At 53.0% G+C, this 20,792-nt stretch overlaps 1 protein-coding gene across 6 annotated transcripts in view; it reads right to left on the bottom strand.

The window, feature by feature from the left end:
- LOC133057669 (secreted and transmembrane protein 1-like) overlaps positions 1-20,583 on the bottom strand; it is a 39,918-nt gene extending 19,335 nt beyond the window's left edge. Inside the window, exons 1-7 of one of the 6 annotated variants that reach the window (XM_061144455.1) lie at positions 20,437-20,567; positions 12,342-12,495; positions 11,837-12,151; positions 11,224-11,256; positions 10,914-10,972; positions 10,435-10,497; positions 10,100-10,199 (exon numbers count right to left, since the gene is read on the bottom strand). In XM_061144455.1, coding sequence (XP_061000438.1) covers positions 10,182-10,199; positions 10,435-10,497; positions 10,914-10,972; positions 11,224-11,256; positions 11,837-12,151; positions 12,342-12,429 — 576 coding nt within the window. In that variant the 5' untranslated portion in view covers positions 12,430-12,495; positions 20,437-20,567 and the 3' untranslated portion in view covers positions 10,100-10,181. Of the gene's footprint in view, positions 1-9,794; positions 10,200-10,433; positions 10,577-10,913; positions 11,061-11,223; positions 11,257-11,836; positions 12,152-12,341; positions 12,496-20,436 lie in introns of those variants that run through there. The other 5 variants (XM_061144456.1, XM_061144457.1, XM_061144458.1 and 2 more) reach the window with 5 other exon arrangements.
- Between the last annotated feature and the right edge of the window lie 209 nt (positions 20,584-20,792).

The raw sequence follows: 20,792 nt of genomic DNA, 5'->3' as shown, positions 1-20,792 counted from the left end.
AGTGACTCCGATGAGGGTTGCAGCCTGGTGGGCCTGACCCTGCACACAAAAGAGGAGCAAAGAGTGTCTTGCTCACTGTCCAGTTCTGCAAAGATTGATCCTCTGCAGCCGCTGACCCACAGCGCACTTCTGTGCTCAGACAGGAATTAGAGACATTACCGGACACTGTGTACTTTGGACAAGCAGCCCCTTAGGTGGTTAGATGCGAGCCTCAGGAAGAACTTAGGTGACCCCAGCTGGTTGCATTTTCCCACACAAAGAAGAGCACCATCATCCTCAACTTGAGATATATCTGTTCTTTTTTTTTTTAATATCTGTTCTTTGTGGCAAGCAGTAGAGTCACCTTCATCCAGACATATCCTTGACCATCTGTGCATGCCAAGTCATTTCACTCGTGTCCGACTCTGTGACCTTATGGCCTGTAGCTGGCCAGGCTCCTCTGCCCATGGGATTCTGCAGGCAAGAATACTGGGGTGGGTTGCCATGCCCTCCTCCAGGGGATCTTCCTAACCAGGGATTGAACCCGGGTCTCTTACATTTCCTACATGGAAGGCAGGTTCTTTAAAACTAGTGCCACCATGGAAGTCCACCTGTATTCCTGGCCAGAAGCCCCACACCAGCTGGCCTCTCCCATCTCTTGAGACGGATTCTCTCACTCCACTCATAGCTCCCTCACTGTGTGGTTTTCTTTCAGTCAACTGGATCCCCCCCTAAAACATGCCCCCCCAACCCCACCCTGTTCAGAGGCTCACTCAAACTTGAATAGGGGTCGGGTGTTTCAAGGCTCTTCCCGCCTTTCCTGCCCTGAGAAGATTGGCCCTCAGCTCCAGGACACTTCAGAAGCAAAGATGCCCCTCCTGTCCTCCCACTCCCACCCCAACCCCGAGGCAGTTCTTTCTTCCTCATTTCTTTTTTACCTCCTCTCCTGGTAGAGGCTTCCGGGCCCAGGGCTGGAATATACAGGCCAGAGGCCACCAGGTCTGAGACTGACTGAGGGTCAGAGTTTGAAAGTGGGTGTTTTCCCACAAGGGGCCCAAGGAGGGCTGTGAGCAGGAGACTGACGGCAGGTGCCCTGGGGATGGTCCGGGTGCCCGGCCCTCAGCTGGTCAGCACACATCTGAGGGTTCAGGTCCCACCTTCTGGAATGTGCCAGAGTCAGCCTGAGGGGGAGGTCCATAGGCTGAGAGCAGAGCCGAGCCAGCTGCTCAGGCTTCATGGGAGCCCCAGGGGACGGTCCACACTGAGGCTGGGCCCCTGGGGTCGGGGTGAGGTGGGGAGAGAGAGTGCACGTTTCCTTCTTCGAGGGGTCAGTAAACAAGGGTGTTTTGTTCTGATGAGGTCCCTGCTCTTCCAGAGGGGTGAAGGCCCGCCATTCTGAGCACAGCGGGTTCTCCGTGAATGGTGCTCAACAGCCATGGGTGTCCCTGGGTCGGAGGAACAAGTGTTTTCAGAGCCGGCCCCGCAGGCCCTCCCCACTTTCTAGGTGGCTACTGCTGTTTCATTTGCTGAGTTGCGTCCAACTCTTTTACCATCCCATTGACTGTAGACCATCAGGCTCCTCTGTCCCCAAGATTTCCCAGGCAAGAGTACTGGAGTGTGTTGCCATTCCCTTCTCCAGGGTATCTTCCCCACCCAGGGACCAAACTTGCCTCTCCTGCTGGGTAGACAGATTGTTTACCTCTGAGTCACCTGGGAAGCTTTTAGAGGCAGACTGCTAAATAAAGGAGGTGAGTATGGTTTTTGGAAAACTCTGAGTCCAACCTGCTTCATAAAACATGCATACTATTCACAAAATCTGGTTTGTTGTCATTTGGCACAGAATCTCAGGACTTGGCTGGTGGCATGTGAATGGAGGCCCCACACTCCTTCACTCCATTGTTTTTGCACATGGAGTATCTGCCACCCAGTTTCCATTTTGCTGTTGGATTTTCACTGGCTCAGCTGATAAAAGATTCAAAAAAGGATTCAGAGGCAAAAAGAATGTGGGGATTGTTTGCTACTAAAGGGTCAGATGGGATTCCCTGATGGCTCAGATGGTAAAGAACCTGCCTGTGATGTAGGAGACTCAGTTTCCATCCCTGGGTTGGGAAGAACCCCTGGAAGAGGGAATGACAACCCACTCCAGTATTCTTGCCTGGAGAACTCCATGGGCAGAGAAGCCTGGCAGGCTGCAGTCCATGGTGTCACTGAGAGTTGGACATGAGCGACTCACACACACAAAGGAACACATGGACCTGGAACCAATGAAGTGGCCTTGGGCCTGGAATTCCTCATCACTCCTGCACGTCTCTGGCTTGCACTCTGCTGTGGGGAGGGGAGATGGGTGGGGAAGGCACTCGTCAGCGGGAGGTCATCCTGTTTCAGAAGCCAGACTAGGGACTAGACAGAGGCCTTTATGGAAGAGCTTTATGGAGCAGCCCAGCCTCTTGCCTCTGTGTGCCTGTGATGGCTATCCTGCCAGAAAGCTGAGACATCTGGGACGCAGGTAAGAAGATGTGTCAGAGTTGGGTGGTGGTGAGTTGAGTTCCTTCCTCCTTTTTACAATTGGTCCATGTTTCCTTGTAGAGCCGAGCCTCAGCAGTGTCTGCGCAGAAGAGATGAGTCAGCCACACAGATTCTTCCTGCCATCCCACGGGCTCAGCATGCTGCCTTGAACTGTGTCCGCTGTTCTGGGAACTGGTGCTGGTTTGACAGACTGTCTGTGGCCTCACCCCTATAATCAGAAGAAGCTGGAAATGTGGGACCCTGCTCGAGGATGCAGGTGCTGGGTGTTCAGGCTGTGAGCCCAGACGGGGACCAGGCTCATGGAGGGAGGCCTCTACCACCCAGGCAGGCCTTCTCAGGATCAGTTCCATCACTCAGTCGTGTCTGACTCTGTGACCCCATGGACTGCGGCATGCCAGGCTTCCCTGTCCATCACCAAATCCCAGAGCTTGCTCAAGCTCATTTCCATTGAGTCGGTGATGCCATCCAACCATCTCATCCTCTATTGTCCCTTTCTCCTCCTGCCTTGAATCATTCCCAGCATCAGGGTCTTTTGCAAAGAACTGACTCTTTGCATCAGGGGGCCAAAATGTTGGAGCTTCAACTGCAGCATCAGTCCTTGCAATGAATATTCAGGACTGATTTCCTTTAGGATGGACTGGCTGGATCTCCTTGCAGCTCAAGGGACTCTCAAGAGTCTTCTCCAACACCACAGTTCAAAAGCATCAATTCTTTGGTGCTCAGCTTTCTTCATAGTCCAACTCTCACATCCATACATGACTACTAGAAAAACCATAGCTTTGACTAGATGGACCTTTGTTGGCAAAGAGATGACTCTGCTTTTCTATATGCTGCCAAGGTTGGTCATAGCTTTTCTCTTTTTTTGTTGTGTGGTCATAGCTTTTCTTCCAAGAGCAAGTATCTTTTAATTTCATGGCTGAAGTCACCATCTACAGTGATTTGAGAGCCCAAGAAAATAAAGTCTGTCACTGTTTCCATTGTTTCGCCATCTATTTGCCATGAGTGATGGGACCAGTGACTGCTGCCTTGAAATTAAAAGACGTTTACTCCTCGGAAGAAAAGTTCACTGGAAGGACTGATGTTGATGCTGAAACTCCAGTACTTTGGCCACCTGTTGGGAAGAGCTTACTCATTTGAAAAGACCATGATGCTGGGACAAATTGAAGGCAGGAGGAGGAGAATGGGATGACAGACGATGAGATGGCTGGATGGCATCACCAACTCAATGGACATGAGTTTGTGTAAACTCTGGGAGTTGGTGATGGACAGGGTGTCCTGGAATGCTGCAGTCCACGCGGCCGCAAAGAGTCAGACACAACTGAGCAACTGAAATGAACTGAACTGATGGGACCGGATGCCATGATCTTAGTCTTTTGAATGTTGTGTTTTAAGCCAGCTTTTTCACTCTCTTCTTTCACTTTCATCAAGAGGCTCTATAGTTCCCGTTGGCTTTCTGCCCTAAGGTGGTGTCATCTGCATATCTGAGATTATTGATATTTCTCCTGGCAGTCTTGATTCCAACTTGTGCTCAACCAGCCCAGCATTTTACACAATCTACTCTGCATATACGTTACATAAGCAGGGTGACAACATACAGCCTTGACGTACTTCTTTCCCAATTTGGGACCAGTCCATTGTTTCATGTCTGGCTGTAACTGGACAGGCCTTCTAGCAGCTGCTGTCAGGTGGAGGATGGTGGAGGAATACCATTCTGAACTGGGCCCCTTGTTGGCAGGTCTGAGTCAGCATGCCTTGGGGGCCTGGTCTGAGGGTCTGCTCACGGTGAGGGAGACTGGTGTGCGGGTGATCCCCTGTGAATATATGCACCTGACCTGGTCTCCCTTCGAATGCCTGTGCCCTCTGTTGGAAGAGGGGCCTCCTGGTGCTGGTCTGCGGTGGGGGATCTGTGGAAATAGGGGCCTCCACCCCTTCCCTGGGAGCCTGTGCAGGGGGCCTGTGCCACACGGTCTTTCAGGGGTCCAGGCAGCCAGAGCCCCTCCACCTGTGACACTGTCGCCGTCAGAATCACACCTTGGCCTGCCCTGGCTGCGTGTGTCGCTGTCATGTTGCGGGGCAGTTCACGGAGGAGTGGGAGCACCCTGGGTCACGTTTGCCCATGTCTCCTTCCAACCCAGATCTACACCTTTTTCTCAAAACAGTCTTCTACACAGTGTGCATTTATCTTTTTCTTTTTTGTCTTCTGTTTAATCCTTACTTAGACAGCTTTGAGACTCTGCAGAGCGACTTAACCTTGGAGCTCAGCGTGGCTGGAGACCCTCATGCCACAGGAGGTTGCCCCAAAGCACCCTGTGTGATCCTGCCGGGCTCACCGTGCACTTCCGTTAGCCCACCTGCCCCTTGACAGTGGCCACTGCCCTCGGGCTCGACTTGGCCCACAGCCGGTGCTCTCACAGGCACGGGCTCACGTATGCTCACGTGCGGGCATGCCATGGAGCCACAGGGCTTGGAGCAATCTCTGCTATCCTGGTGTCAGACAATGAATAAAGCTCCATGACAGGTTTAGGGTTAAAAATTGTCAGGAGAACCTTTTAGAATTAAGCACTGCTGAAGAGGAGAGGGCAGTACACTGCTCATAAACACACAGGAGACCACATCAGATCTCAGGACAGTGCCTGGTGTGAACGACCGTGCCTCCTGCCTGTGCGTATCTCGAGCACCGGATCACGGGGAAGCTTTGGTTCCGCAGGTCTGCACAGCTGCCATGCCGTGTGCTGCTCACCAGCTGCTGCTGCTCCTGGCCACACGGGGAGAGGGGTCCAGGAGCCATGCCTCATGCTGGCCCACACCTCACAAACCTGGTGGCCACAGATTTGCTTCAGGTGGGTCCAACCCAGCTCCACAGGCAGGCACCGTGGCCAGCCCTCTCAGGGGCAAAACCTTCCCCTGTGGCTGGAGCCCAGAGGGAGAGGGGTCCCTAGCTTCACGGGCTGATCAGTGGCCAGAGCTCTCTGTATCACCCTTCAGGACACACAGTCAGGGCAGATCACAGCAGAGCCCTGGGCCAATGAATGCCAGAGACGCCAACGGACTCGCGTTTTTCTTTCATTAGAGCTAAAGCCTTCTGACTTTCTGATTCGTGTTTCCTAAGAGGGGCTTCAGGTTAACCTGTCCTTGTGGTGGAAAAGTGGGATTTGGGTTTCTATTTCAGTTCTGAGTCCCAGTGGTTGGAGGGATGGAAGACACTAAAGCCTCAGGACACACAAGGGACCCAGAGCTGGAGGAACGGGCCCCCACCTGCCGGGCAGGGGAAAGGGGTCATCAGGGCTGAGGCCCCTCCATAAGGTCTCCTGCGATTCCTCTGGCTGGCTGCTACCACCGTCCTGCCCTGGCCATCACCTCACAACCTTTCTTCATCTCTCTGTCCTCCTCCAACTCACCCACCCCGACACCTGATGCACTTTCCCTGCCGGGTTTTGTTTTGAGACCTTCCTTTGACCAGTTTCCTTAGGGGAGCCTGGAAAGCACACCTGTGCTCCAGGGTTGAGGGCATGATGAACCTGTGCGTCGCGGAGCCGCCCTGCAGAGGGCGCCAACCGCACAGGTGTGGAAGGGCTTCCAGAGACTGGGAGGGGTTCGGATGAGGGTCTAAAAAACTCCACGGTGATCCACCGGATTCATTGGGATCACGGTGGAAAGTCAAGATCACAGGGAAGAAATGTGGAGCTTGGCAACCTATTGCAAAAGCAGCAAGTTCCTCCTCCTCCTTCAAACACAACTGACCAGAATCAGGGCAGCAACTAGCCTGGCCCCTTTTTGCCATTTCTACCCTGTCTCTCCTGTTTCCTCCAGCAGTGGCTTGGAAGCTAAGCCTGGGGGGACAGCAATGGCTTTACTTAGTGAATGATTCTACTACATCCTCCACCACACTCCTGGCCCTCTGCGTTTTGGTTTCCTAACACTTGGGCAATGTGCTTCCTTTTCTCATTTGCCTGCAGCTTAGATTGGAGACTATGTACATGGTTTAATAGCATCTTTCTTGGCGGTTTTCCTTATTATAAGACCGTTGCAAAAGGGGAAACATCTTCTAAGATCCACAAATCCTGTTTTCCCAAGGCATTGATATAAAGGACTTTTAAACTTCCTCTATTACTGAGAGAATGGCATTTAAATAGACAGAGAATTCCTGTGTCGTCTGGGTCTGAGTATCGAGTACATTTTAGCCCAAATGTCCTGAGAGCCCAACATCTAGAGTCTTGCTTTCCAAAAAGGAGCAGAATTTGCAGCTTTAACCAAGGGCCGGGCGTGGGGTGGCTGGGACAAGGCTCATTTCTTCCTCCCTAGACAGGGTCCATCCCACCACAGGGACAGCGTGTCACTCTGCCCCATTACTTGGCTTGTTCGAAAAGCTTGGATGTGAAGAGACTGTGTTTTAGGGTGTGACCTCCATCCACCAGGTCGATTACCCAGCCCACTCCCGAGTCACTGCTATAGTGACCTCCTTTCTACTGCAGCAAGGACGAGCCGGGGTACTGAAGACTGTGCTGCGAGAAGCCGGAGTGTTCTGAGGACTTGCTCCTACAGTTTCTCTTTCTGCAGAATCAGGAAAGAATGCAAAGGAATTGCCACCAAATCCCAAGAAGCAAAGTCCACCAAAAGAGCGCACACCAACCACTGCCTCTGCTGAGGTGTTTGAGAAACCACCTAGAAGAATCTCCAGCATCATGATAGTGGCACATACACCCTCTTAGCCCCTTCATGGATCACAGCCCTGTTGTGAAGGGGCTTGTGTAACTCAGTGAAGCTGTGAGTCAGGCCACACGGGGCCACCCAAGACAGACGGGACATAGTGAAGGGTTCTGACAAAACACGGTCCACGGGAGGAGGAAATGGTAACTCCTCCCAGGATTCTTGCCGTGAGGACCCCATGAACAGTATGCAAAGGCAAAAAGATTTGATACCAAATGAGCGCCCATCCCACTCCACCCGACCCGCAGATCAGAAGGTGTCCAATATGATACTGGGAAGAGTATACTGTGGTGGGCCCCCATTTCTCAGTCTCTGGGCCACTCAGCATTCTTCCTCTCCAGGCCCAAGTCCTCATTCATTGCTAATGGCTACTGGGGCTGTTGTGGAGAGGTCAGTCCTTCTAGCCTCTGGTGTTGTAGGGAGGCCAGGACAATGGTGACCACGTGGGCCTCAGTCCGTAGGTCTGGGACCCCTGGTTGAGGGGCTGGAAACGTGGCAGCTCACCCAGGGCCGAGGCTCCCACAGCATCCAGGTTCTCCCCAGGCGTTCTGCGCCCATTGGTGCTGGCATCCCATTCTTGTTTGGAGGACTGTGGCCTAGAGGCTGAGTCCCCCACCTCTGCCTCCCTCTTGGCCCGGGGTGAAAAAGAGAGGACGGTGAATCTCCTCCTCTTCTTGCATGAGGGGGTGTCTATTTCAGGGGCAGAATTTTGCCAAAGGCCCAGAGGATCCTAGCAAAATTGTTGACAGGAAACAATAAAAGTGTTGGGCTTGTCAAACCCGCCCCATTCCAACCTCATCCTGCCTTTGTTCATCACCAGCACTCCCTGGGTGCCCGCACCTGCCAGTGCTGGTGCCAAGGGCAGAGGGTGAAATGGACTAGATGCCCGTGGCCTGGAGACAACTCCAGGGATGGACGAACAGACCCGCGGCAGGACACACAGCACCTGTTGGGAGAGGGGTGCCCAACCTCAAGAGGCCATAGGAGTAAAGCACTGAGGAGGTGAGAGAGGGTCAGGCGGTCTGTCTGGGAACAGGGCTCCAAGCAGAGGCACCAGCGCACACATGGTCCCCAAGGCCAGAGAGAGCCTGGGGTTTCTGAGGGCCTGCAAGAGGGCCAGTGTGGCTGAGGAGGAGGAACGGGGGCCTGGGGGGAGGGTCTCTAGGGCACTGCAAGGACTCAGAGCTAAACTTCCTTTAGAGAACTCCTTGAACGTACTGATAAGCAATGAGTAGAAAATTAAAATTAGTCAAGGACCCAGACACAGTATTTCTTTCTAGGTTTCCTGCCTTGGGTGTGCAGGGGCTGAATGACTTAATGTGAGCCCATCCCAGAGTGATAGCAATATTAAAATGACCTTTGAATGACTTTCAAAGCATCAACACTTTTAGTCTGTTTTAGGCAAAATGGAACACATTTCCACGGCCCCCAAAGCATGGTGGTCCCACGTGCCGTGCCCACTGTGTCTTAGGGGCCTGGCCCAGGGGGTGGAACAAACCCACCATTTCTGGCATGAACCTTTCTTTAACCTGGGAGATGCAAATATACTCAGTTCTAGACCTGGACTCCGGGTGCCAGCGAAGCTGTTCTGGGATCGTTACCCTCCTGTGAGGGCACAGTCGCCTGGCAGCATGCATTGTGTGCATCTGAGATTCTCCATGGTAAGGGAGGCCTCCCAGATATCTGGCCTTCTGGATGTATTTGGACTTCTTCTTTTTTTTTTTTTTTTTAATATTTATTTATTTGGCTGTGTCGGGTATCATGGGCTCTCTAGTTGTGGCATGTAGGCTTAGCTGCCCCACAGCTCTTGGGATCTTAATTCCCTCACCAGGGATCAAACCTGCGTCTCCTGCATTGCAAGGCGAATTTTCAACCACTGGATCACCAGGGAATCCCTCGTTGGGACTTTTTAGCTTGTAAGACTCACAGCAGCTTCTTTTGGATTTTTATTTTAGTGACTTAAAGATGTATTTCTCAGCTCATTCGATGATTTGCTAGTAGGTTTAGTGGACTCATCTTGAGGATGAGCAATATGGACGTTTTGCAAAGCACTGAAAGTAGCACTTCTAGAAAAACCTTCTTTTTATCACATTATATGTACCTTTTACGAACACATTCAATGAAGCACCAAAGCAGCTCTATCTTTAAAGGAACTTCTCTACGCTGAAAAGAAACGGCCACAACGAGAAACAAGAAAAGGATGAAATGGGAGGGCTCACCAGTAACGGCAAACATACAGTAAGAGTAGGAAGCCATGCACTCACTCAAACATGATATCAAAACCAGTAATCGTGAGAGGAGCAGAGTGCACATGCAGGATGTCTGAAATGCACTGGAAAGGAAGAGATCAGCAACTTAAAACAATCACGCACGTATATATATATATAGACTGCTGTATCAAAATCTCATGGTCACAACAAACCGAAAGTCTATTATCATAGATATACACACACAAAAGAAAAAGGAATTCAAGTGCATCACTAAAGTCATCCAATCATAAGAGAAAAGAAGAGGAAAGGAAGAAAAAAAGACGTACCACACCACCTCCAAAAAAAAAAACAACCAACAAAGAATACACTCAGTGGGGTTGTACAGTTTTGCTTATAAAGACATCTGGTATATGTGGTTTGGGATGCGGTTTGGGAACAGGAAGGGGCAGCACATGGGGCAGGTGGTAGAGAGGGGAGCCCCAGGGCTGGGGAAGACCAGGGAGGTTGGACACAGATTCCACCAGCAGCCACCCGTCCAGCTTGCCATCCAGAGGGGCTGCTCTACCCTTTGGGGTGGTGGAGGAGGCCCCATCCATCATCTCAGGCCACTGATAGCCTCATTTTTGTTCCATAAGTGCTTCCTGGAAGGTCCCTTGAACTGGTTCTTATTCATGTTCCAAAGACAAGAGCGTGTCCATGATCAGCTGAGGACCCCAGACTGGGGCCTCTCCCACGTGACTGCAGCGTGGCACTCCTGCCCTAGGGAGGAGCACAGGCCTGCGTGGGGTGGAGGAGGGGGAGGGTCCTGTTAGGTCAAGTGCTATGGAACGTGAGATTTTGCACTTTGAGCCCCAAAACCTGCTAAGGAGCCTTCCTTGGCATGTAGATCAGGAAGAAGCCAGGAAGTTGCCAAGCTTCCTAGTCCTCAGCCTGGTCTTCCCGCATGTCCCCTCTGCATAGTCCAGTGCACACGGTGCACACAGGTCCCACCCCAGGCTCAGAGCCTCCTTACCTGACGAAGGGAGGATGGGAGGGATGAGAGCCACGCGCAGACATCTTTGCCCACAAGTGCATCCTGCAGGAACATCCACCACCCACACATCTTAGGTCTCCTGGAAGGAGCAGGAAGCCCCCATGCCATCCTCTAGGGTGTCCTAGGGACAGTGTGCACTCAGTGGCCTGTCCGGGGTGGGGCATCTGTGTTCTGGGACTGGGACTGCATTTGCTGGCTGGGGTCCTCTGGGGGAGGGGTTCTGGCTCTCTGGGACCTCAAACGCTCCCCACTCTCTCACTAGTCTCGGTGGGTACGAGACCATGGGGCAGAGTGTCTACTTCAGGTCTGAGATGACCCCACCTCTCCCCTGTCCACAGACCAGGCACGTCGGCCAATACCCTCTGGAGCTTGAAGTTCAGGGAACCACCCCCTGGGCGCCAGGCCAGTGTGCAGATCAGTAGGCTGAAGAGGACGACCAGGACGAGGATGGGGATTACCTGGATCTGGCTCTTGTGTTCAGGATAAACAATGAAAGGGGTTGTGGTCATCTGCGAACCTGCGGAAAATGGGCGGGACCTCCCTCCTTTGTTCACCTGTGCAGGAGCCCCTGACCCCCGTGGGGGCACCCTCGAGGGGGACATCACCTGTGGTTGGGAAGCAGATGGGTAGCAGAGTGGCAGGGGGATAGATGCATGGGATGGGCAGGGCTCCAGGCACACAGGGTAAGGGTGTCAGAGGAGGGGAGACCCAAGAGGGCTTTCTGTAGGCTCCCCTCCTGTATTGCAGGATGAAGATAGAAACACCTACCTGCGGAAGGTGTGAGGAGCAGGTCTTGCGGCTCTGCCAAAGAGACACAGGGCAGCTTGGCAGGGGCCTGCCCAGGGTCTGCCCTGATGCAGCCCCTCCGCCCCAGGTATCAGATGAGCCCTGGATACAGGAGTTCATGAAGGCCTCACTGGGTTCCCCGTCCAGGGCCCAGCTGGGTTGGGGGTGCTCCTCCCACTCTTCCTGGTCCAGGGCAAAGCTGCACCCCTACTTCCTGTCCCCAGGGCTCAGGGTGACTATGACTGCATTAGAACAGGCGAAGGGGGTGGGTGGAAGGATGGTGACTGGGGAAGCTTTGCAGCAAAGGAAGGGGTGGGGTGGGGGGAGAGGAGGTGTGCAGGGAGGGAAGGCACTGGCCCCCTGAGCAGCCGGGGAGAGTGACCAGGCCCAGTGCCGGGGCTGCCCTGAGGAGAGGCTCAGAGAGGGCACAGACGTGGGGTGGGTGGGGCAGGGTGGGAGTCCTCTTCAGGCCTCATCGCCGTGGTTCTAGGCACCTCAGGTGGGCAGGAATCACTCCTCCCTAGTTGCTTCCCCCTCCCCACAGCCAAACAGAGAAGCTCGTGGGGTCAACCACTGCCTCAATCGCTCCGCTCACCTGAGACGTTCAGAGTGGTGATTTCGACATTTCTCTGGCGCCCCGTCAGATTCCACTTGTACTGCCCTGCCTGGGTGTCCTGAGCTTTTTCAATCACCAGATGCGCCTCACCCTCTCGAATCCAGAGCTGCCATCCATCCTGACTGAAGTTTCCTGGGGCCTTTACTCTGAAGATGAGCTTCCAGGGAGCCGAGGGGATCGCTTGCAGGAAGATGTTGATGTGGGAGAAGGCATTGGAGATGCTGCAGGTCATCGTGGCTGGCTTGCCCCGCAACACAGAAACCACACCCCTGGTGCAGTTGGGGTGGTCCCAGTCTGTGGGGGGGACAGTCACACATGTGGGTCATGGCTGGACCTCAGACATCCACTGACTGCCTTTCCTGGGGTCACTGGCACTACCTGGAGCCTGGGCCCCTCCTGGCCTGATCTAGGTCTCTCCTCCCACACCCGGCTTGCCCCTACTGCCTCCCCCAACCCCCTGCAGAGTTGGGACCATGCAACTTACTTCCACTCTGAGCACTCCTGACGGTGGCCAAGAACAAGAGGACCCAGAGCATCCTGGGAGCGAGGAGAGTGGATGCTGAGGTCAGCATGGCCCGCAGGATGTGGAGGAGTTTTAAGGGATGCCTCGTCCTCCTTACTGGCTTTTGGGACACTCCCTGGAGGAAGGAAAGCTGATGAGTCAGAGATCCCTTAGGCTCCTTCGGAAGCCTGTGAGAGGGGCTGCACCCTGGCCAGGGTCCCCAAGCTCCTCCCTCACCACTATGTCCTGACCAGTCTTTATACCTTAATAATGTCTGCAGTGAGACCACTGCCAGACAGATGAGAAACACAGATGAGACAGGAAACAAGTCCCTGGGAGACAAGTCCATTGATATTGCTGGGGTATCTTGAATTTTGTATAAAACATGCAAAACTCCCTGAGCCGTGTGTCCTGTAGAGACGGGTCAGGACACAGAATCTCGTGTAGCCCCTTAAACCTGACACCAACCTAAGACCACCTTGGATGCTCCCAGCCCCTCTTCTGCTCTTGCGTTCTGCAGCTTGGCATTTGGGGACATTTGGTCCACTCTCCAGATTTGCTTTTATCAACAAAAAGAGTCTTCCTGTGGAACTCATGAGTTACAGTCTGGAAAGCTGAACTTTGACTTCCTCTGAAACAAATGCTCATCTCAGGCTTTGGCATCCAATAAACTGACATTTGGGCTTCCCAGTTGGTGCAGTGGTAAAGAACCTGCCTGCCAATGCAGGACACACAAGAGATGAGGGTTCAATCCCTGGGTCAGGAAGATCCTCTGGAGTAGGAAATGGCAACCAACTCCAATAGTCTTACCTGGGAAATTCCATGGACAGACTCAGGCAAGACTGAGTGACTAACAATTTCACTTTTCACAATGACATGTAGCTACCATTAGGTACTACACAGAGGATGAATGAGATGGTTAAATCATATCACCAACTCAATGGATATGAATTTGAGCAAACTCAGGAGCTAGTGGAGGACAGAGGCACCTGGCGGGTTACAATCCACGGGGTTACAAAGAGTCAGACATGACTTAACGACTGAACAACAGCAAAAAGTAGTCTCACTCTCCGAAAAATCCTCTCTGTTCTATCTATTCATCCATCCTTCCCCCCAGCTCCTGGCAGCCATTGATCTTTCTACTGTGTCCAGAGTTTTGCCTTTTCCAGAATGCCATGGAGTTGGTACCCTTTGGTTTCGAATTCAGTGTCTCTGATCTTTTTTTCCCCCAACTTCCGGGGTGGGGGGGAGTTGGGTAGAAGGGCCTGGAGCAAAGGGAACTGTGGATGTAATCCCTTCCAGGAGGGGGCCATTGGTGACCAGCCCCAGTCCTGACTCCAGGAGACTCTGGGTGAAACAAGGAGAATGAAATGGGGAGGGACAATCTCAGGACCCAGACCCCTGTGACTGGTGCTGCTGTCTGCTGCTTCCCTTGATTTTCTAGACTTGCTTCTATTCCTAATTTATCGTCAGAAGGACAGCCTTCTTTTCTCACATATGTACAACATCTGTAGTTGAAGAAGAAAGAAGTCACCTGAGAGACACGTGTTCTTGTGCACACACATGTATCTGCTTTTACATATGTGGAATCAGGTTAGATAACCCATTACTTGATTCACTCTTCTCTCCCTCTGTACTGTATGTACTAGGGTGAATGTTGTTGTTTAGTCGCTAAGCCGAGTCTGACTCTTTGCAACTCAATGTACTGGAGCCCACCAGACCCTTTCCCTTGCAAGAATATTGGAGTGGGTTGCCATTTCCTTCTCTAGGGGATCTTCCCGACTCAGGGATTGAACTCACATCTCCCGCATTGGCAGGCAGATTCTTTACCACTGAGCCATCAGGGAAGGCTGCAAGGTGGCCCCAAAACACACGTCCACCCAGAACCTGTGAAGGTGACCTCACTTGGAAACAGAGCCTTTGCAGTCATAAAGAAAGAGGAGGTCATATTAGAGCAGCGTGGGCCCCAATCTAATGTGACTGGCTTTCTTATAAGAAGAGACAAGTCTATAAGAAGAGACACAGGGAGAGGCCCGGAGCTGACAGAGGCACAGACTGGAGGGATGTGGCCACAAGCCAAGGGACACCAGAGCCACCAGAAGCTGGAAGAGACAAGGAAGGATGTTTCCCTGCAGCCGGGCTGACACCTTGATTTTGAATCCGGCCTCCAAACTGGAGGAGGGCAAACTTTGCTTCTTATGATCCCTTGTTTGTGGTCCTTGGTCACGGCTGCCCCAGGACACTCACACTGTCGCCTCCCTCTTTCCCCAGACCTCAGCTTTCCCCTCACTGGAATGATCAGGCACAAACCCCAGACACTGGAGGGAGTGTTCTGCGGTCATGTTCTGTCCATTTCTCTGCGTCTGGTTCTCACTTTGTAGTGTGTTGCTGGTGAGGTCTGCCTCCCAGGATCCTGAAAGCTTGACTTCAGTGGCTGCAAGGATTCCCTTTGTCTTAGCTTGTGAGCAGCCCAGGCCCCTTGGCTCCCAGCTCCGCCTCTTCCTGGTGACACCTGGGGCTGTGGAGGGCTGACCAGCTCATCCTGGTTCTGGCCCTTCGGGTTTCCACATTGTCACTGCCTTTGCAAACCCTTCGCTCACCCTCCTGGGACTGTCTGTCTTCTTACAGGTTTATAAGACTTTCACCCCTTAAAGAAACAAACTGCCTTCCAGGCTAAGTACGTTTCCATCACCATTTCTCCCTGGATCGTCTCTGGAATAAAGACTCCACGTGTTTATGTTGTCCTGTCTGTCTTTTCCTTGAAGGCTTCAGGGTTTTCTTTTAAAGTAGTTTTTGTTGTTTGTTTAAAGTATCCTTTTTAAAAGGCTTCCCAGATGGTAGAATATCCATCATGGCCAAATTTTGTCTGTTTTTATGCTCAAACCTTGAATATTCCTCAAGGTCTGTTTGTAAGTGTCATGTCACAGGTTTAATTTTGCTTCCTTTCCAGGAGGACAAGTGGTGACTGAGGCACTGAAGAGAGAAGCTCCCTGTCCCCCTGGCCAAGGCACCCCCACCATGTGGGGCTATTCAGGCCCTGCCAGGCCACGTGGTACAGTTACCATGCTGCCCATCATGCGTTTTCACCCCTGGGAAGGCAGGTTCTATCTGTGGATGTTTATCTTTCCTTCGACATTCATTTTTCACAAGAACTTTCCACAGTTTTAATCAATTTATTTCTTTTTTTTTTTTTAAGAACAAAGAATTTGGTGATTGAGTGAAGAGAGACAGCTGCCCTGATCCTGCCACAACCTGCTCAGCATAATGCAAGAGAGGCTGAGATTTCACAGGTGGACACAATCCAGTAGCTGCCTTTCAGCACTTGCCAGGATGGGACATAAATAGCTCATCACTATTACTTGCTGCTGAGAACCTCATGTGATGGAAGGTTCTAGAAAGAGGTGTTGCAACTTCCTGTGCTGGGGCTTTTCCTGGCACTTCAGGTAAAATCTGCTCCATTCTTTTCCTGAGTATTTTTTTTTACAAAATAACTTCTTAAATCGAAAGGTTCTCATACACAGACTGGTGCCCAGCGACCCATAGGGCCCAAAGGCATCCTTGCTGGTGGTGGACAGTGACTCCTGGCCCCCTAGCCAGAGCCCTCGGGGCTGCCTGGAGGGAGACCCTTGCCCAGGGGTGTCCTACCCTGAGCCTGCCTGAGCAGGCAGGAGATTTCATCTTGCGTGCTCTTCTCTGGCCACTGACCCGTCCTGGAGGAAGCCTTGGGCAGGTCGCCCAGCATTTCCAGTCTCCTCAAGGTCTCCCCTCAGACCACAGCCACTCTGCTGCTTCCACTGACCTCGGAACAGCCTCTGGCTCCCCTGTTTCCCATCGAACGTGTGCCTGGGAGTCCCATCGACAGGGAGGCAGGCCATGTCTCCCCAGGCTGAGGAATCCCTTCCCAGGGAGGCCTGCCCACTGGCCCCCAAGCCTGGAGCAGGCAGGTGTCCTCAGGGTCCATGGAGGGTTCACCCACCAGGGAACCAAAGGAAGAGTACCACTTAAGCCTGTGCTCTGAGAGCAGTGATCCCTCACTGTGTGAGAGGGGGAGCCTCCTGCTGGTGACCTGGCATCATCACCGAATGCCCAGTGCGACCAGGAGACTTAGTGGGAAGGGCAGGTGTGTTCTTTCTGGGAGGGAGATAGCCAGGGGTCTATAGTATCCAGAAGGAACCTCACCCCCTCAAAACCCTTCCTCATCACGTTTTCCTGACCATTGTCCAGCTTTTACCCTTTCCATCAATTTAGGAGTCGTGTTTCAAGTTCCTAGTACACTTTCTGGGAATTGAGTGAAAAGTGAAAGTGAAAGTCACTCAGTCCTGTTCTACTGTTTGTGACCCCCTGGACTGTAGTCCGCCAGGGTCCTCTGTCCATGGGATTTTCCAGGCAAGAATACTGGAGTAGGTTGCCCTTCCCTTCTCCAGGGGATTTTCCCAACCCAGAGATCAAACCTGAGTCTGCCCCCTAGGAGGCAGATTCTCTGAGCCACCAGGATGTTGACTGAAAATAAATGAATGAGTGGCTTCCTTCACAGTCCTGAACCAGGCAGGGTCTCACTCCATGTGGAGCCAGGACAAGCTAGCCTGGTGAAGCCACCCCCTCTTCAGAAGCTTCCAGGATCCAATCCCACTCCCTGGGAGAACACCCTGTGTGCACCCTGTCTCGTGCACACAGCACACACACACACACACACACACACAGTGCTGGGGGGAGGGCCCCTAGGGCCTCCCACATGCTCTGCCTATAATGGGTGCTCAATCCCTGCAGTCTGCTCAGAATTCCCTGCAGGGCCGATGCCACATGAGGGGTGCAGTCAGTCCCCTCCAATGAGCTCTGGGCAGGTGCCTCAGCAGAGCTGAATGAGTCAAAGGTCAATCTTGGTCTGCACCTGGCCCAGGTGACATGGAGAGTGGGTGACCTCAGCAAAGGGTGTTTTTGTAACATGCTGACCTGTCCAACTGGACTCTGGAGGGAGCGTGTGTGTTGATCAGTAAAAGGAAAGCAAAAGGACGCAGCAGGTTGAAGTCCAGAGGCCGGCTGGGAGGGCAGCTGGTGTCTTCCAGCAGTGAGGGCATGGCCCCCTGAGAAAGGCGTGTGGGGTTCCTTGAGCCTAAGTCAGGCCCACCAAACTACACTCTGCCCTCAGTTTCTCATATTCTGTCTACCTGCCAGGGAAACACCCCAGAGAGCCTGTCTCGCCAGCCTATCTGCCCCCACCTCTGTGGTTTTCACAGCACTATGTATCCCTATGTCCTACAAATTCGTTCTTCCCTGGTAGCTCAGCTGGTAAAGAATCCACCTGCAACGCAGGAGACCCCGGTTCGATTCCTGGGTCGGGAAGATCCCCTGGAGAAGGGATAGAATACCCACTCCAGTATTCTTGGGCTTCCCTGGTGGCTCAGACGGTAAAGAATCTGCCTGCAACGTGGGAGACCTGGGTTTGATCCCTGGGTCAGGATGATCCCTTGGAGGAGGGCATGGCAACCCACTCCAGTCTTCTTGCCTAGAGAATCCCATGGATGCAAGGGCCTGGTGGGCTACAGTTCATGGGGTCACAAAGAGTCAGACACAACTGAGAAACTAACACTTTCACTTTTCATGTACCCCTATGACCTAAAAATTATTTTTCAATGACTTAGTTTTTAAACATTAATGTTTGTTTTATCTACCTTAAAAACCCATTTGTAGTCACTAGATGTGTTGTTTATAGGTATGTTCTCACAGATAATGAAATGACCAGAAGAGTATGAAACCAGGAAGTGTCACAGACTTTCTACCAACACTTGGAGTCCCCTGAGGGAGAATGCCTGTGCAAAGGTGACCCCTGGCCATCTTCTGTCATGTTGCCCAAGGTTGCTGAAGCTGTGAGCTCCCAGGCGGGCACTGGTTGGGCCTCCCTGCCACTCTTCCCGCTGCCCCTAAACGTCCAGTCTTCTCTGAGCCTTCCCCAGGCCATGGCGGGGCTCTGCTCACACACACGAACCTCTCAGTCCAACTTCATGCTCTCCCTGACGTTCTCTTCACCGGGAAAGCCCTGGAGGATTCCAGAATCTGGACAAGAAAGCCAGGGTCCCTTCCCACCAGTCTCTGCCCCCAAACTCCAACCACCTTGGGCCTGGCTCCTCATTGTCAGACGATACAGCCTAGGAGCTGGGAAGAACTCCAGGTTGGGGCAGATCCTTGAAACCATAGACAAGTCTCAAATAAACCAAATCTGAACAATGGAGACACAGACTTTTTCCACCTTATAGAGTGCAGAAGGGCTGTCTGCAAAGAGCTGGACTGGGGATGGAGGAGCTGGACTGGGATGGAGAAGCTGGACTGAGGATGGAGGAGCTGGACTGGGGATGGGAGGAGCTCCCTGTGTCTTCAGGCACCTTTGATGTTTTTATCAGTCTGGGGTTCCACTGTTGTCTTATTTTTAAATATAGCTATATTTTATGTAATATTTGCCACATATTTACATTTCAAAATGATTCATTATCTGAAATTCAGACGGGTTTTTAAGTTTGGCATTTCCACTCCTCTGCCCGAGTCTCTCCTCTTGTCTCTGATGCTGCAAAGGACAGAAAAACGGGAGAGAGAGAGGCCAGGGCACAAGAGGGGAAGAGAGGGGTGAGAAGGCAGAGGGTCGGGGGTGGAACAGGAAGACTGCATGCATGGGGCAAGACCTGGAGGGGCCCTGAGAATTCTGGAGTTGGGAAAAGTGAGGCAAGAATTCATAATTCTCTCATATCACTCTCACAGGTGCTGGTATCTACATATATTAAGCTGGGCACACAGCTGGGGTTTGTGCTGTCACTGGGGACCTGGTCACATTTGGGCGTCAGTGGAACACTTTGCAAAGTGCATGCCGTTGCCAGCACTTTGTCCTGCCACAGGACCTTGGGGAAACTGAGGCAGCAGGTGTGTGGACCCGAGGGTTATCGGCTGACCAGTGGCACAGGAGTTCTCGGTCAGCAGGGATCTCCACTCCTGCAGCACCTAGGAGAAGCTGGACCAGTGTTCCCACGCAAAGGCTCACTGGTAACTTGCTATGTACCAGGATATTTACATGGGAAGGTGAGCACCCTGCTCTCCAGGCAGGCCTTTCACCAACAGTGTGGAGGGAGGCGACCAACCACCTTCAGAAGACAGCGGAAACGGAGCCCCAACCCTGGCTCAGAGGGAAGAGACGCCCCAGTCCCGGGCGCCTTTGATGTGTCCTGCCCCTGCGGCTATGGCCAGGAGGGATCCCTACTGGGCAGTAAGAAGCTCCTCCGGGCCTGGGGCTGAGTCTGTAAACCTTGCGGCCTCACACCTGCCATCAGTACCTGCCATCCCATCAGCTGGGCTACTTCTCTCTCTTTCACAAGGCACTTCCTCTGAGAATCCTCCCCCTCCTTGCACATGCTGGATGCACCCTCCGGGGGCGGCAGGAAGGGGGGGGGGGCCCTGTACTCCCCACCACCTTCTCTATTTAGTCCCAGGGTTGAGGGCCTCCCAGGCACTGGGAGTGGAAAGTGGCTTTCAAATTGCAGATCATTGACCACTAGTGGGTGGCGAATTGAATTTAGAGATTGCTCCTGCAGTTTAACCAAAGATGAAAGGAGAGCGTAGACAGAGGCAATGGAGTGCCCCTCTCAAGGATTCGCTCTGTTTTAATGAGTGTTTGTGAGTGAATGAGCTGTGTGTGCATGTGTGCCCCTTGTGAACGCACACAAGTGTGTATGCGCATGAAAGTGAGTTGTGGGCAAGTATGAGAGCCTCAGTGTTGGCCTGGATGTGAAAGTGTTTCGCCCCACATGTGGTCCGGGGCAGCAGAGGCTCTGTGCGGATGGGTGGACGTCTGGGAGCTCAAGATGCCAACTCTCTGCCCCTCCAGAGAGGGGCAGAGCCAAGCCTGGGGCCGCCCTGCAGAGACGCAGTTCCCCACCAGGACTGCGAAGTCTTCGCCTTTTTCTCTCCCTCAGCGGAGGCGCAGAGCGCGGAGCCCGAGAGCTCAGCGCCCCATCTCCACCAACCCAGCCCCTCTGTGAGTGCGCGCGCGGAGCGGTCGGACACCAGGAGCCCCGGCCACCGCCCCTCAAGCTCTCACCTGCGCCCCGGGACCCCGGCGCCTCCACGCCCGCGGCTCCTGCACGCCTCCTGCCCGCCCGCCGGTCCGCAGCTGCAGCCTGTCTGTGCGCTGGTCTGCGCGGCTGGACTAAACCCCAATGATGACTCCAGGGCGGAGCCAGGCAAGGATGAGGCAGGAAGGAGGATTCAGAATCCATGCACGTGAGGTCTGACACCCAGGTCCTACATTCAGGAAGGGACTTCAAGTTATGGGAAGTCACACGAGTTTCAGGAACTGCCCTGAGTTCAGGGAAAAAGATGATTTTCTTTATCGTGAATTCCTTATTATATTTTTATTAGACGCAAGGGATTAGATGATCCTTCGAAAGAAAACGG

Source organism: Dama dama, chromosome 5 (genome assembly GCF_033118175.1).
Source record: "Dama dama isolate Ldn47 chromosome 5, ASM3311817v1, whole genome shotgun sequence".
Lineage (NCBI taxonomy): Eukaryota > Metazoa > Chordata > Mammalia > Artiodactyla > Cervidae > Dama > Dama dama.
This window is presented reverse-complemented; position numbering and strand designations above follow the sequence as displayed.